General features: G+C 34.1%; 1 protein-coding gene across 2 annotated transcripts in view; it reads right to left on the reverse strand.

The window, feature by feature from the left end:
* Nucleotides 1–17,477, reverse strand: part of CSMD3 (CUB and Sushi multiple domains 3) — a 726,030-nt gene that overhangs the window by 212,493 nt on the left and 496,060 nt on the right. For both annotated transcript variants that reach the window (XM_040588420.1, XM_040588419.1), the window contains one exon: nucleotides 5,837–6,028. In XM_040588420.1, the coding sequence (XP_040444354.1) occupies nucleotides 5,837–6,028 (192 nt within the window). The remainder of the gene's footprint in view (nucleotides 1–5,836; nucleotides 6,029–17,477) is intronic.

A 17,477-nucleotide genomic window follows, 5' to 3' on the forward strand; every position in this document is an offset into this window, starting at 1 on the left:
GCAGTAACATCTCCCTGAGCCTCCTTTTCTCCAGGCTAAACAACCCCTGTTTCCTCAGCTGCTCCTCATAAGACTTGTGCTCCAGACCCCTCACCAGCTTCACTGCTCTTCTTTGGGTCATCTTCTCATAGAGGTAGATAGGGTTAGTCAAGCAGGACCTGCCTTTTACAAATCTGTGCTGACTGACTTGATCACCTTGTTGTCCTGTATGTGCCATATGATGGCACTCAAGATGATCTGTACAGATCAAGACAATATGTACAGATATAAATCAACTGAGTGTGAAAAATACTCAGTATTTTCCAATGTTACAAGAAATAAATCACAAATAATTTAAGAATTCAAACAAAGCAAGTAGAAAACTTAAGTAGATTAATGTATCCACAGTTACAATATATATGAGTATAGGTTTTCTACATTTTACATGTCTTTCTAATATTAAAAAGGAGCAATAGATAGATAAATTACCTGGGGGGAAAAAAAAAACAACCCAAAAATAAAATCAGAAACTTCCATTACATATTGGTACTATTAGTAATACATAATTTTTAAAAATTATCATTTTGTGTAAAAACAGCTAGAAGTTGAAACACCACTCTGTTCTAGGAATACATAAATATTATATAATAAATAGTTCTAGCAAACATATATTAATTTTTCCAGACCTAGCACAATTTTTTTGCCTCTCTTAAAAATCACTAAATACAAATTGCATCATAATAGTATTTTCTCAGAGTTTTTCAGCTGCTAAAGAAAATTCTGTTAGCTACAAGGGAACAGGCTGGAAAGGTCTTATTTAATACAAAATATTTACTTGGTTTTACAATAAGGATAACAGGAAATTTCTCACAAAATCAGAAGCAACTTTTATTTAATGTTTTGGGGATTTTTTGTTCCAATTCTGAAAAAAAATAAGATGAAATTATTAGAAAACAAGATGCTTCCTTTAACTGTAACAGAGGTCACTGTAACCTTCTATCTTGCTGAACTAAAAGTTCATGCACAAGAGGAACTGTGAGGTTGTATGGAATGTAAAGGCTGCTCATCACCTGAAACTAGTGTTCTTCAGTAAAACTGTGTACATTCATGCTCTTGAAGTACTTTAACAGCCCAGGCTTCACTATCCACATATCTCAAGAATGAAAATGTAGAGTAGGAAAGAGGACAGTAAGGTTATCCATTGTAATCATGCTTCCCTGGAATGACCTCTAAAATGTATCAGCCTGATGCTATTTTCTGAGGCACCCTGAATTTACATATTATGATACGAAGAAATAAACTTGAATTGTTATGTCCTTGTTCTAGACTGCTGTCTGCAAATGTCTATATTCACAGCACCTTTTTGATGTGGCCTTGAGTTGGTTTAGTTCCCTATTAAATTAATTGATAGAATATTTGCATATCAGGAGCTTCTTTCTTATCTATTTACTGTTTCATTTACACATATTAGCAGTTACTTTTTCTTATTACAGTGAGACTGGTTCTTTCATTTAATCTTTCCCAAGGTCTAGATGATCATCAAAAAGACCATCCAGAGAATAAATGCAAAATACAAGACGCTGGACAGTCAAAATGTATTTTATTTCAAGCTATACCATTAACAGCAGTAAAAAACCCACCATTAATCTTCACCTTTGTAAAATATTTCCTAGGCAGAATTTTCTTCAGATACAGCAGTTTCAGATTATTTTATTTTTTAATTCATTAGATAGTAAGTTGAGAAAGTCAACATCATCTAATGAAAAATGTTATTAGATAATGCTGCCTTTTTGGGTTTACTATCTTGTTGAAAGTTTTTTTAAATACTTTATTTGTGTACCTGAATTAAATTCTCTTGTTTCAGAATCCATAATTTTTTTAAAAAAATAATGTGTGCAATGTTATTTAGCGTCACAACTTTGTTTTTAACAGAGGGCAGATCAGCTCTGAAAACAAAGTTTAAAGGACACCTATCTCTTATAGTATTGGACACAAGACCTAATAATGAACAAATACAATAGCCCATCTAGAAAGAAAGGCAAATGTCAACACAGTATGAAAAATGTATTTTTAGTTTATTACATGGTAAAAACTAGATGTAGGTTATGTCAACCTGTCTTTATAAGCTTCTGTGTAGACACAGTGGTAAGCACATACTGTGTCAGGCAGTCTGCCTGTATGATGATCTTAGCATTCATTGTTTCTATGGGGGGAAGTACAGGTTGGGTTTGGTTTTTTAATCTAAAAACTATTTATTTTTTCTGGAAGGCAATACAGTACTATTATTTATTCTTTTATTCACTGAATTATATCTAACAAAAGAAAAAAGTGAATGGTTTCATTAGGTTTGGTGTTTTGTTTTTTTTTTTAGTAAGAGATATCAAATATAGAATCATAAAATGGTTTGGGTTGGAAGGGACCTTTAAAAGTCATCTAGTCCAACTGCCCTACAATGAGCAGGGACATCTTCAACTAGATCAGGTTGCTCAGAGCCCCACCCATCCTGACCCTAAATGTTTTCAGGGATGGGACACCTATAACCTCTCTGGTCATCTTGTTCCAGTGCTTCACCACCCTCATTGTAAACTATTTCTTCCTTATATGTAGTCTGAAGATATATTTAAATAATCATAATTAAATATGAAATAACTACTAAAATATTCCTTTCCATTAGTGCCATATAAAAAAACAAAATGAGGAAAACACCATTGCAATTCACTGTTTACAAAAGAAACCTTTTCCATAGACATAAAAATGGAAATAAAGATCGTGCTTTAAACAAAATAACAGAAATAAAATAAAATAAAAATAAAAATAATAAAAAAAACCCGAACAAAACCCAAGCCTCTATTAAATATAAAATAAAATATTGATCTATGAATTTCTGATGAAAGACTGAAACTTCTGGGAGACGGGTCCTTACTTCAACTAAATTTATAGTAAACCTGAATCCTAAAATGACATTTTGCATGCCAGTATTTTTAATGTTATCTCTGACCAAACTAAGCAAATACAGTAATTTAAGATTCATTTGTCTCAACAAGATTCGATCTGAGAAGTCTTTGGAATGGAAAACATTTAGTTATTTTAGGCACCACAGGTATAAGCCAAAGGACTCTCTTTTGACAGAGACATTCTCAGATTTTAGTTTGTCAGAATATCTTCTGTGTAGAAGAATCTCTTGTTTTCATCATTCACTCAGATAGCTGAATCAATATTTTGTTCTTTGTAATTTTCCCATTCCTATTACCTTCACAAGGAAGATGTTCTTAAAATTGTGTTACAGGTAAGACTGAAGGAATCTAAACAACCAAAGCAGGCCCACAGGTAAGAACAATTAATAAGTACATTTACCTAGTTTTGAGAAATAATAATTAGGAAGTTCAAGAAGTCACTTTGGAGTGTAAAGAACTAATAAATTAAATATAGAACACATTACAACAATACACTTTGTTAATTATCTCTCTGTCATTCTTCCATCAAAATTATGTTTATTTTTTCGAAGACTTTGATAAACCATGATGATGTTGAAGTTATCTGTACAAGCCTTGCACAGTTTTGATTTACAGGCATGGAAACAACATAAGTTAATGTATTACAAGTTTGGAAAAAAAGTTGATTAACTTCAGAGCGTACTGAACTACAACAGACAGTTTTGAAATCTTTGGACTCCAAGCCAAGGTTTGCACACCTACTTTAGTCTATTAGCAGCTTATATTCTCAAAAAATATATCATTATAGGAAATTTAGTAAAAATAACTTCATATCTAATATTTGGCTAATAAATCATTATTAAAAGCTTTCTTACTACTCTATGTACAGTAGGTGTTTGTGCATAAAGTGTGGAAATTGCGAGTATTAGGTAAATGGATGTATCCAGTTAAGAAAACAAGTGCATGCATATTTACACATGTACTAAGGACATAATGACCGGTGAGCATCTGCATTCCATCTATTTAATAATATCATCAACTTAGTTTTGATAATGATTAAAACTGCTAGCACTGCCTTATAATAGGGTAATGATTTTTCAGTGGAAAAAAATATTTTCAAGCTAGCAATATCAAATAAGGCCAGTGTGATACAATATATAAGGCCTGTTCCTAGAGCTCTGTAAGTCCTGTTATTTTTTTCCCCTTAAACATCTGCAGATGTTCAATTATCATTATTATCAAATTTGTATTTAGGCATATAAGAATAATAAAAGATGAGCAATAAAATACTTATTTTCTGCAGTCTTCCAGAAAATAGTGCAGACAGTTTTTGTCCTCAAGCCCATACATTCACATTATACAGGAAGCCATAGTAAGGACAGTAAGAGCAGAGAAAATAACGTTTTGGTGTGGTAAGTACAGACACCAGGTCAGTATTGTAGTATGTTTGCAAATACCTATCTGCAGATATTCGGGGTGGGGGTGGGGGTTGTATGCATGCATATGCAAATAGGACACAGATTTTATTTTGTAACAGCTAAGGTCAAGGTAAGTTTATTAAAGACAAGCGAGCTGAAAGCTGTAGAAGTGCTCCTAGAAGCTGCAGTCTCTGGCTAGTTCCTCCCTGCAATGTTTGCCCAACAGCAGACTACCAGGGATAGCAAAACAGGAAGAATGCCTTTGTGGAGCTGATGTTCTCACAGTTGCAGTGTCCACTCTACACCACTCTGGGACCAAGGGCTCTTGTCTGATTATTTCAGGTGCCCTTGTTTCCACACACCCCCCACACACACACACACCCCTCCTTTCAGACACTCTGTTCAGGCAGTTCTGCTTTGGATAGGACAGTAAGCACAGTACCTCATAATGATGTACTCAGGGTAATACCACTGCAGCTGGCCTATCAAGTATTATTCCACTTGCACTTCCCTTTAGTGGCTCATTTTCCTTCTTTTCTGCTCCATCAAATTTGCAGATCCTATTTACTAGGTTACCTATCACAACTTTTTAAAGGGAATTTCAGGTCAGCAGCTGCTGTTCTCTGAGACAAAACCTTATATCATTCTATATCATATCACATTTGACTGCAGTAAAGAACATACTGGAAATAAGTATCATTACATTATTTACTGAACTAGCCAGATGGGTAACCCCATGATTATTTATTGCTCTACATTTACACCAGGTTTTAGAAGTGGCAGTTCAGATATTTTCTAGATCAATAACAATAATGATTAGGATAGTCTCAGAAGAGATTACTGAAAGGCTACTGTCTACTAGAGACTTTTGTAATTTCTTATTAATTTTCATCATGATTCAGTTAACCAAGTTAAATGCTTTCAAAATCAATTTAATATGAGCTACGTTTATCAGAATGGCATTACAGATTGAGATAGCATTTCCAGAAATAAATTCTGTGTTATAATTTCTACTAATAAAAATTTTCTTTTTTCTAAAATAATGAAAACTGCCAGAAAAATTCGGCTACCATTTTCCTGATGCATCTTACTTTAGCCCTTGCATAATTTTACCTGATCGACAAATTTACTATGTCATCTGCCTAATACTTTGTACCTATGGGCATATGAGCATTAACCAAATCCTCCACAGTTATCACCATATTTCACATTTTAAGGCAAAGCTAATACTGTCATTGACATTGACTTTCTTGCCTTCTCTGTCACAGATCATAAAGTTATAAATTCTATGGCCTTCAGAGGGAAAGAATGAGAACTATTATACTAACATACTAACAACTACAGAGGAAATATTTTGGTGATGTCCATTGGTGCTTTATACAGAACAATTTATCAGATGTGCGGTACTTGTATTTGTCCTTCAAAGAAAGCTCCTAGAGCAGTGTTATTCATTACACCAGAATTTCAACACTAAAGAAAGCATTATTTGATTTTTTTTCTGCATACCTATACAGACTGGTGGGTTGGGCTGCCAGAAGTACCGATTTTCTACCTGAATGCAGGTTATTCTCTCATCTCCTTGCAGTTCATAGCCAGGGTCACACTGAAAAATGACAGTGTCTCCAGGTTCTCTTCCATCCCCATTTCTAGTTCCATTCATAGGGACACCAGGATCACGGCAGGCTGTAGCTACAGAACCTAGCCAAGAAGGGAAAAAATAGAATTTATTTTTTTAAAAAAAGTCACCTTTTAAATCCATTTCTGCCCCATTACACTTTCTTATCAGGAAGCTCTGCATATCCAAAATTTTCCTACTCCCAATATTTTGAGAAATCACCCAACAATCTGCTGGTTTTTATACTACTAATTTTTGCCCCTGCTTTACGTATTGAAAATGTCTAAATTTTCATTTAATCAAGTTTTGGAAAAAAATTCTGGGGAGCACTGCAATATATAAAAAGGAAAGTAAAGAGATTTTCTAGTACCCTGGACACTCAGCACTTCTAACTTGGAAGAATTTTAAATATGGTTAATGGAAAGAACCAATTAAGAACCTGAGGTTGTCCAATAAGCTATGCTTGTACACTTCTTCAACTCTCCACAATTATAGTTCTTAAATGTGTGTATGGTGTAAGATTTAGTAGTGAATGTGGAAGTGAATTTTACTGATCACTCATATCTATACCCTTGCACATGACATATCTACCACACCACGCTTTTGTAATAATGTTGAAGAAATCACCTACACAAAAAATACATATGGACTTAGCCTGGGAGAGTATACAGCTAAACATAATGCGTAAGTACAGGTTATTACTAAGACCACACATATAATCACAATGACTACAATAGGACAGATTTATAGATATTTTCCCCAGATTTCACATATGATCAACATATTATTTAATACATTATGCACACAAATATGTAACCTTATGTGAAAAGTAAACACAACAATGGTTATTTAAGAAAGCATTATTTCCTACTTGCATTATAAAACTGCAACATGTTACATGCATTACAAATAAATAACAAATATCAGAGTTGCCTGTGGAACTAGTCCCACTGAGCTCAGCAACCCGTGTAACATAAACACAAAGTGGTAATACTAAGATTTTATTCAGATGCCCTCTTTCTGGGGAGGTAATACCAAAAGACAACAATGTATTCACCTGAAATATGCACTGTTTATATATTTACTATGTTTTGGAAGAAGAAATCTTGGTCTAAATGGGTTATTTCCCTAAAAGAACCAAGTATCTTGCTTTTCAATGCATACATAATAAAAAATAAAAGAATAAGCTCTGTCAAGTTATGGGTTTTTTTATAGGCTTTTTTTTCCACATAAGAAGTCCTGAGTTCAGGGAGGAAAAAATGTCAAAAAGACCCACAAAAAATTAACTATGACCAGACATTCAGGAGTTTTTTCCTCCTTATCCCTCAAAAATTAAATAAATATTTTTAAAAAAACTATTAACTACTGCATAATAAACAAAATATTATGATTATTTTTTATATAATCATGCAACTTGTTAAAATTTCTGCTTTAGACAGAATGATCAGCACTCTTGTTAGTATCTTTAAATAAACTGCTGGCTTTTAATTTAGAAAACAATATTGCTAAAATATGGAATTACTAAATTGTACTGCACTATACTAGTAGATGTTGCAAATGTTGCACGCAAGAGAATAAGATATTGGAGCTAGAATACACAGGAGTAAAATTTCATCAAATATGAAAAGGTTCACAATATTAATGCAGGTGAGAAGTAAAAAAAGAAGTCCTTAAAGTAAACTTAGAGTGAAGCAAGTAGTTAAATCAGTCATATATTAATCTGCATTCCTCTGATGAGAGCACAGATCACTCTGTATTTTTTGATTAATATTGACCAGTCAGAAAGAAACTTTATTCTGCTCACTTAAACACTACCTTCCTTGAATCTTGCCATAGATCTTGTGCCTTAAAACATTCTGAAGTCAATTCTAGAAGAATGAGTCTGATACGCAGAATTTGTAATCAGTCTTGAAGTGCTCAAGAGAGAAAGGTTTTGCTATAAAGTTTGTTACTAACTGTACATCCTATTTGTTCATACTAGATTGTATCATTCTGCAAAATAATTGTATATGGCTGAAAAAGTAGCCATATAAAGCACCACCCAGATCTATTTGGGATTCCTGATACAAACTGGGGTTTTTTTGATCACTTAGTAATAATTACGTAAATTAAATTTATCATTTTAGATATTTGCATATTTGTTCAACCTGCTTCTAGCTCTTTTGGCTCTGTAGCCAAATTGGTGAAACATGGATTGGATAAGTGGAGTATGAAATGGATGATAAACAGGCTGGTCTGCCAGGCTCAAAGACTGCTCACAATCCAAAACCTAGGCTACAGCTGATTATCAGCAGTGTCCCTCAGGAGTGAATGTTGACATCAATATTGTTCAATACCTCCATTTAAGATGGGGACAATGGGACTGAGTAAAACTCTTGACAAGTTTACAGACACTGAAGGATCAGTTGATATGCTCTACTGCAGTGATCCTATTTAGGGAGATCTCGGTAGGCTAGAGAAGGGTCTGAAAGAAGTTCAAAAGATAAAAATGCAAAATCCTGCATCTGGGAAAAATCAAACCCAAGAAACAATTTGCTTGGAAGCAGCTTTGAAGAAAAGGAATAAAGGCAAAATGTCTTACTGGAAGAGTGCAGCAAAACCACAAAGCATTCAGAAGTAGCAACAAGCAAAACTCCAACTGCACAAAAGAAAAATGATTCACTACAAGGCTGGTGAAACACCAGATATTATTTTTTTTTTTCAGAGGGGTTATCTCCAGCCTTTGAGTTCTTGAAAGCCATAAGCAGCCGGAGCTGTTTGACTCTTCTGTAATCGGGGAGTTGGACCAGAGGTCTTCAGAGGTCCTTTCCAACCTAAACTATTCTATGACTCTTTTTTAACTCTGCAAATTCGTATTAAATACACAGAAAATTAATTTAAAAATAAAAAAGCCTGCTTTAAGACTGATTCTTGCATTATAGCGCTAGAATGGAAAAGACAGATTCTCTGCTTCCACAGTGGAAGCAGATAAATACTATTAAGTCTGGATTTCAGTCTTTTAGAGTACTCAAACTCTGAAAATCTATTTCTAATTTTTCAGAGTTTGTTCAGCAATTTAAAAAGCTCCATTAAGGGTATTAATACTAATTGAAGGATTTATGAAACAGTCTGACCGACAAGGTAAGCTACTATTCTAGAACCAGCCATGAACGTCATACAGAAATTTTCAATAGGGTAATAACAAATAAATTAACGCATTCTCAATTAATAAAATGTAGGAAAGGGAAAGAACCCAGCATGCCTTTAAAAGCACTAGGATTCATGAAATTATATATTTATTTTTATGTTCTCGTAAATAAATAATCATTTTGGTTTGATTTCTCTAAAAGCTGTAGGAAATTTTTCTTCAATGTTTTCTGTTTAAGTGCTACTGTAAGGAGGCATTTTAAGAAAGAGAGAAAAAACCCTCCATAATATTGCTACTACGTGTTATGTGATTTATTTATTCATGTAGTTGTGTGGCATTATCTTCAATCAGGATAATAAAGCAGTAATGATTTCTTAGTGGAAGTACACTGTAGAGCTACAAAGCTACTAATTTAGAATAGTTAGCATAATTTGCCCCACAGTCTTTGGGAATGTGTTTGGGTAAAAATAGGTAGAAAACCTGGATAGGTATGCATACTGGACAAGTTGAACACAGATAAGTTTTTGACACACCTCTTCCTCTAAATTTTTAATTTATAGCTATATAAAAATCTCCAATATTTTGTTGCTTCTGTTGAAAGCAAGCACTCCAATCAGTTTTGTATTTCTCACCTCCGTTTCATAATATACACATACTTCTACAGAGCATTTAAACAAATGTAACTAACAGATTTAGATACAAAATTTCAGCTGTCATTTTAATTTGATTGTAATTTTAAATGGTGGTAGAGGCTTACATATATAAATGGTGGTAGAAGTTTATATCTGTTTATTTATATTTCTTACCTGTTGCCATATTTTGTTGTGGAAATAACTGAGCATTATGGAACTCCTAAAAAAGAGCATTTTCATCTTTTTTTTTTTTCCCTTCTAATTAATTTCCAAAAGAATACACTAGGAGAAGGTATCCAAACACAGTCCCACACTTATAGTGAGATTAAAGCATAAATAAATTACTCCTTTACAGTACTTCTGAAAAACACATCTGTATCTTTGTAAGCATGTGTCTAAATTCAACTTGCTAATTAGGCGTGAGATTCATTCAACATAATTTTGGCCATGTGAAAGTCAGGTGTCTTATTAATAGGTTTCTTTCCCAGATTCTTTATACAGTCAATATCACAAAGGAGAAAGATCTACTTCTGTCTTAGACACTTTACATTCTCATGGTACGGAATGGAAGGAAACATCATCCTGATACATCAATCTTTTCCATTGAGAGGAAAATCCTGTAGGAATAATTTATATTAGACATGTAACCTCTGTCTTAAGAATAGATTTGTTACGATACATTTTGACTAACTTGACATTATATATTTGCCTCAAAAAGGAGTTTTTTTTTTTATTTATTTTTTTATTATTATTAATAAATCCAATTGTGAGAATAAGAATACAGAATAAAGAATTATTTGGGGGGGGCAAGGTTAAAAAATAGTGATCTAAGAAAATCTCAGTACTCTGTATAATTAAAGAACTAATGCATTTCTTGAGAGTTAACTTATATTAAAATTCAGTTATTTCAGTCTATATATCAGTTCCTCTTAGTCTATGTTACTTGATAATACAGAAATAGCCAAAGGGCCTGCAAGTGAGACTTAGTATCTCAGACACCCATACAGCATTATTCTGTAATGTAGGCTTTGAACATGGGACCACCAATTCTCCAGAAAACATGAGCAAATGCACAGGCACAAGTTATACAATACTCTGGAGAGTTACTTATCTTAACCCATTCCTGCTACGTGTCTTGAAGGAAGTGGGACAGAATCTCGTTTTGGAGTTTCATAGCAGCCAAGCCATGTGAAAAATGCCCCACTCCCTACTCCCAAATTTGTTTGGATTGGTCCTAAGAACACTGATACGAACAGATTCATATGTTCTGAGCAGTTAAGATGAGAGGAGGGAGTATCTTAAATCATCAGTTGACTAGCTGTACATGACAGTAAAAATGCTCCTACATAGTTGCAGAAGCTGTTTAAGCAGCATTCAGTCATACCTGGAAAGAGTTTAAACACAGATCTGTCTACAAATGTCCTTGTTGTAGGGCATAAACATATTTTGTTATATCTTTTTTTAACAATGAGGCACAAACCCACATTTAAACAATAAAACAGGTAATTAAATTATTGTAAACTGACCGTTCCTGCCTCAAAAATAGTAAGTACTGCCAGGGTCCAAAGATTTCTGATAGTTCATAAGCCCATGTAATTTGATATGTGACTGTAATGTCCTAAGATGACAGCTCCATTTTCATGCAGGAAAGATACTTTGAAATATAGCATTAGAAGTGTGACAAGGCAGTAATAGACTCCACTGATACTGGGGTCATTATAACAAATGTCTTGGGATTTCTTGCTGTTAACAGTGATTTCTAAATTTAGTTTTCTAATGCATACCAAGTCTAATATCAGTAAAGAGTCTGAATCCCAACCCTGAGACAAAATTACTTCTTCAATTTGATTAATTCGTGCATGTCTTCTGGAGAGAAAAGAAAGGGCAATTTTATTTGTTTATTTGAGAATTAGGGGAAAAAAACACTATTTTTTTTCTTTTTTCCTCTTTTTTTCCCCAGAGTACAACATCAGTGCAAAAGTTCTAAGCCTTCCAAATTTCAAGCCCTTCATAACACACAGCATGTTAAAAAAAAATATTCTTAACTTATTTAAACCAATATGTTCTTCTAAACTCCTATCACTTTAAGTAAAGGCTTTCTGTAATTGTTGGCCTTTCAAACTTGCATAGGCTTGAACTAATCCTGACAGACTGCACCTTCAGAATTCAAGCTGTCCCAGACTCTATGTAATACCTTTACCCATATGGACACTGCAGTCTCCCTGCATCTCTAATACTGTTTGAGAATCAGGCCAGCCTGGTATTTGCTATTTCATATCCAACCTTTTATACAACTTCTCCTGAAAAAGAAAGAATAAAAGAGCTACAGTGTTTTTATTCAGTCTTCTACCAACAGAAGCACTGCTGAGATAAATGTTTTTGTCTATTTTTAACTTCAGTTTCTGCTGTAGATCTAACAGAGATTTAGGAGCATATCCATTATAATTCTAAAGTAAATTCTAACCATAGACTCAGTTTGTTGATTTTGCATGACTTCATAGATTCTAAGTTTGTAAGTTATTGTTTGAAGATTAAAATGGGAAAATATTAAGAATAAAGCACAGAATAAGAAATTCAATTGGAACAATGTACCCCTTCAACAAAAAGAGTTTAACATTTTGCACAGTCAGGGTTTTCTAGGTTGTGTAGACAATTTCTCTGTTTACCTAACTCTTAGCTTCATCATCTTTGGCACTTAATTTTGGATTTCATTCCTCTCAGATTCTGCAAGAGTAAATCAGTTAGAAGGTACAAGATAGGTCAGGTTTATTACGCATGGGGAAAAACAAATAAACAAACTAAAAGCCCAAAACAAAACAAACCAAAAAATCCAAACAAAACAAATAAACAAAAAAAACGAAACAAAACACCCAGAAACACAGATATTAGTAAACTGGAGTAGACCACAGTTCTAATCTCTCCTGTCTAATTGGAAGCAGAAAAGAGAATACAAATTGATGCGACTTCTCACAAAGAACTTCCTGACTAGTTCAAGAATCAATAGCTCAAAGAATGCAATAGACAGGCCTAGTTTCAGTTTCTGTTTCAAATAATCCTTCAGTATTCTAAATGAAACAAAAGCTTTGAAAGAAAATAACTAAATTGTTCATTTAAATATTCATTGCAGATCTTCCAGGAAGACAAAACAACAGATGAAATACTTGAATTCATTTCTGGAAGAAGATAAGGTACTTGTGTAATATCTAGAGTTGGGAAGAGCAGATTGTCTTGCTTGTCTTGTTGCTGTATGGATTGTGAGAGACGATGGAGCAATAGATGCTGTGGATTTTCAATAGTAGCTTCCAGGTCACATACTCCAAACCTCAGAGCAGCAGCCGCAAGCACATTGACAATCCAAGGCTCTGGCATAGCCCACAGGTCATTTTGCCATCCAAAGCCAATGGAATGGTATTTATCTTGCAGACAGCAGGGTCCATCTCCACCATATCTCTATAACTCTCAATGAACCTTTCTGAGTCTTATTCCCCTCTTACATTAAGCACTGACCAATTTCCTCCTAGCACCAAGCCTGGTACCACATACAAGAACAGGACACAGATGATTGAAGAAGGGTTTTACATTGAAACAGGAAGGGCAACACTTCTCCCCTCCATGGGGATTTCCTTGGCTGCCTCTGAACTCACAGGGACCGCAAGTTAGGCAGAGCACAAAAAGGGGTGTGTAACACAACATTTGAAAGTTCTGACACCCCAGCTGTCCTGGGTACTTGTGTACTTCTCTTTGCAAACATGTACTTGTCAAACATAGGTTGTGTGCATGCTATTGTCAAGATGGGTTAAGTCAAGTATATTGCTTTCCTGAAAAACAAGTCTGCTAAGTAAGTTACAGATTTCTTGTGAATTCGTGCACCTGTGTAGTCCCTTAGTGGGGATTTCTCTGGCTCTCCCAAGGCTCACAGAAACAGGCAAGCCACAGCTTATACAGTTGCATGACAGCATGCACACTGGAGACTGATGTAAGGTCCTTTACAAGTTAATGTGTTTTTTTGTTCTTTGGCTTTTTTTTTTTTTTTCTTTCCCTGTTTCCCAATGTATAAGAAATAATATTCCCATTTTTGTAATATTATCCTGATAACAAATAACCAGTAAGGTCTTTGTGTGGTATTGTTCTCTTAAACTTCTGTTGCATTATATGTTGGCAAATGTTGCAGTCTTATGTACCCACACCCACATATAAATTGAGTACAAAGTTCTCTGGGAAATCCCAACCTGCAAAAAAAATTAGAGGTGATGCAGACTAGCAATCATTCAAAGACAATTATTACTAAAATATAGAAAGTAAAGCCATGCCTGGTAACCCCCATAATATATTATGCTCTAAGACTATGTTTGACAAGTGGGAGATATTTTGCAGAAAGATCTACTCTCTGAAAAAAACCACTAAACCAGGCAATATAATGCAATAATGTGACTGGCTTGTAGTTCATCCAGAAGCCAAGCTCCCTACAGCATAGAGTCAAAGGGTCTATTCAGCAGCCTAAAGCTCCCTAAAGTGTAGGTCCAAGGGGTCCATGCGCAGGGCTAGAGACCAGCACTCCTACAGCACTGCTCAGAAGCCTTGTGTTGAGCAGAAATGGGGCTCCTGGACAGGCGCTAAGGGAGCTCCCCATTGATCATGTTTAGGGCCAGTAAGGCTTGTTTAGTGCACTCAGGACCCTGACACAAGGAAAGATAATTTTATTTAAGAAACTTTGAAAGGAAACACATATTAAATTTTTAAAAGGTGGAAAAATCTGAGTTTTAAAAAATGTTTTACTGAATCTGCTGCTCATAGAAAGACGTAAATAGTTACTGAAATTTCTGTGCATAGAGTTGGATTCAAGGATCTTATTCTTACGAATGGAACCACACTTCATTTTAATACTTTTGTTTGACATATTGGAGAGCTATTAGCAATTTTTTTGGGGGGAAAAAAAAAAAAAAAAAAAAAAAAAGAAAGAAAATTCAGCCACGGTCTTGGGAAAACACACAAACAAACAAATGAACCAACCTATCTGGTTTATGTTTGCATCTTTCTCCTGCCACATATTCATATTTTTTTTTCAGTTAAACCCTTATATATATTTGGTGCATGTTGGAGCTCATTACGAAATTCTCTCCATACATGTTTAATCAGTGTAGATTCACCTGTTAGATTATCTAGGAAGGCTCAACAATAGAGGTAATTCTGAGAGACATCACAAATTTGTGGTTACCACAGATGCCAAGCCCCATGTTATTAAATATTCACCCCATTGGTTTTTGTTTTATATTGTATATGACTCCTAATGAAATCCAGAGTTATATTTCTACATTTCCAGCAGCAAAGGTTTGCATAACCCATAATTGTAAGTTTTAGAATGCTTACCTAATAACTCAAGTTGGACAACACTGACTACTTGACCAACTGCATATTAAAATATTATTTCATTGCTATTGTATTCAGAATTTCTATCCAGATTATTTTATGCATTCTACTGGTTATCCATCAAAATTATTTAGTAGAAATTGTTAACTCAACTTGTTTTTAAAATGTTGTTTACATTGTAATTTGGTATAGCATCATTTATTTTTTGTGGGGAGAACAGTGGAGATCAAATTCTTTCCTAAAGATCTTTTTTTTACAGTCAGATACACTTTAGTTCTTAGGGAGAAAACAGGCATAGGTTTAATGAGACAACCTCATTTTCTATTTTCTTATTTTTTTTGTAGTTGTCAATTCACATTAGTTGTTAAAATGCACTTCATTACAACCATCTGAAATGCTAAACTGCTCTTGTCAAGTCTCATTGGACAACCTCATGAGCTATTTTTCCCCAGTTCAGAAGAAAGTCTCTTTTTCCATAAATATGAACTCTTCAGTTCTGAACATCTATTATACCGGAAACATTTGCTCATAGCTTTGGCACTGAGTATGAAACCCAGTCCCAAATAAATTAATTGACATATGGTTTCAGATAATTGCTGGAACTCACCAGAAAATAGATACTGTGACAATATGTAATCATTAATCATGCTGGTAATGCCTTCTAGCTGGGGGAAAGTGTTTTGAAAATCTTAATTTCATGTAGATTGCATGTTTTGGGGTTTGTGGTTTGTTTGTTTGGGTTTTTTTAACTATAGTGTTTTTTAAGCTTTTTATACCAGATCTACCTCTATTTCAGATGGCATATTTCTTTATGTGTTTATTCAATATGTTTATGAATAAACAAACAGAAATAGGTTCTCAGAAAGAAGCAATCATCAGGATCTTGGAACACACACAAGGGCTTCTCAGGTCTTGGGAAATCTTACCAATAATCATCTGGTTTTTAGTATTTCTACTGAAAAGAAAAAAAGGTGGTCTGAGTGAAAACATATCTGTTTAATTCTTTACAGAATAGTGTGCAACCTTTTCTGTTGCAACTCCTAAGGATACAGTTGTAAAACAGAGAACAGCACTGCTGATTTGCCTTGTTCTTGATTTTGCAGTCTCAGTGAACTGGAATCCTCTGAGAAGATGGGGAGATTGCTTCTATCTTAAAAGTTAAATTTTCTATTTTGTCTTTTAGTATTACAAATTGTATATATGCATTATAAACCTGAAGTTTCAAAACTATTAATATTTTGGGTGTTGTTAAAGATAGGGCCAAATTTGGAGCTCCTGAGACCTGGTAAAGTAAGATGATGTTTAATCTGTCTGAAGTATTCAGCTTTTGTTGATTTTTCGCTTCAATTGTTTTGGTTATTTTTTTTTTTTTTCTTTTTTGTAATGTAATTGAACATTACATTGTTCATTGATACATTTATACAGAATTGGCCTCTTTATTTGGTAACATTGTGTCCACATACTTGAATGTCATTACCCTGATCTTTGTTAACTAAAATTTTTGCTTTAGGAAAGCATTATACCATGGTCATTTGAAAAAAGTTACAGTACACTGTCAGAAAACAGCTTCTGTTTTCTTTAGTCTCATTATACAGATTATACCGTCCCAAAACAACAATAGGAATATAAAGAATAAAGATCTGATTTTTTTCTTAATTTTCTTTTGCAAGGTTTAAAAATTCCTCTATGTAAATGAATTACATCTCTGACTGAATGTCTGAATGTGTCCAGCCAGTAACCAGCCACTTACCAGTCTACAAATAATATTTTCCACAGTCATATATAGAAGACTGAAAGATGAGCATTCCTTCAGTCAAATGTCTTTGCTAGGTCTGTAGTTTATGAGATTAGGCAAACTACTGGAATGCTTTTAAGAAAAAAAAGAAATATTTCTATAGCAATAAAATAGCAGCAGTAATCTCCCTTTAATTTAACTATGTTACAAAACACCCACCCCTAGCCAGGAATGAGATAAGAGGGAAAGTAAGAACAGCCAATGAGCCGACAAACTTGGAAGAAACCCCCATGTAAAGAACTTTGCTGAAAACTGAAGTTAGAAGATGTATATGGGATGTAAAATCCATATACAGAATTTGAAAGAATTATGGCTTGAAAAAGAGGCTCTGGATTCCAATAGTGAAAGCTTTTTAAAAGGCAGCAATATAATTTACAGAACATTAAAAAGTATCACTGATCAAGTGTAAACCTAGTCTAATACGCCTTCAAGAAATTTCACTTATATAAGTATGTTTTGGCCATTCTCCCAAAATATTAGTTCTTTCTGGATACTTTTTTGTGTTATGTTTATTCCATCACAAGCTGGCAATAAAACTTCCAAAACATCATTCTTTCCTATGATATGGATTACATACAATAGAAAACACACTTCAACCCTGCATTGACTGA

Source organism: Falco naumanni, chromosome 3, assembly GCF_017639655.2.
Source record: "Falco naumanni isolate bFalNau1 chromosome 3, bFalNau1.pat, whole genome shotgun sequence".
Lineage (NCBI taxonomy): Eukaryota > Metazoa > Chordata > Aves > Falconiformes > Falconidae > Falco > Falco naumanni.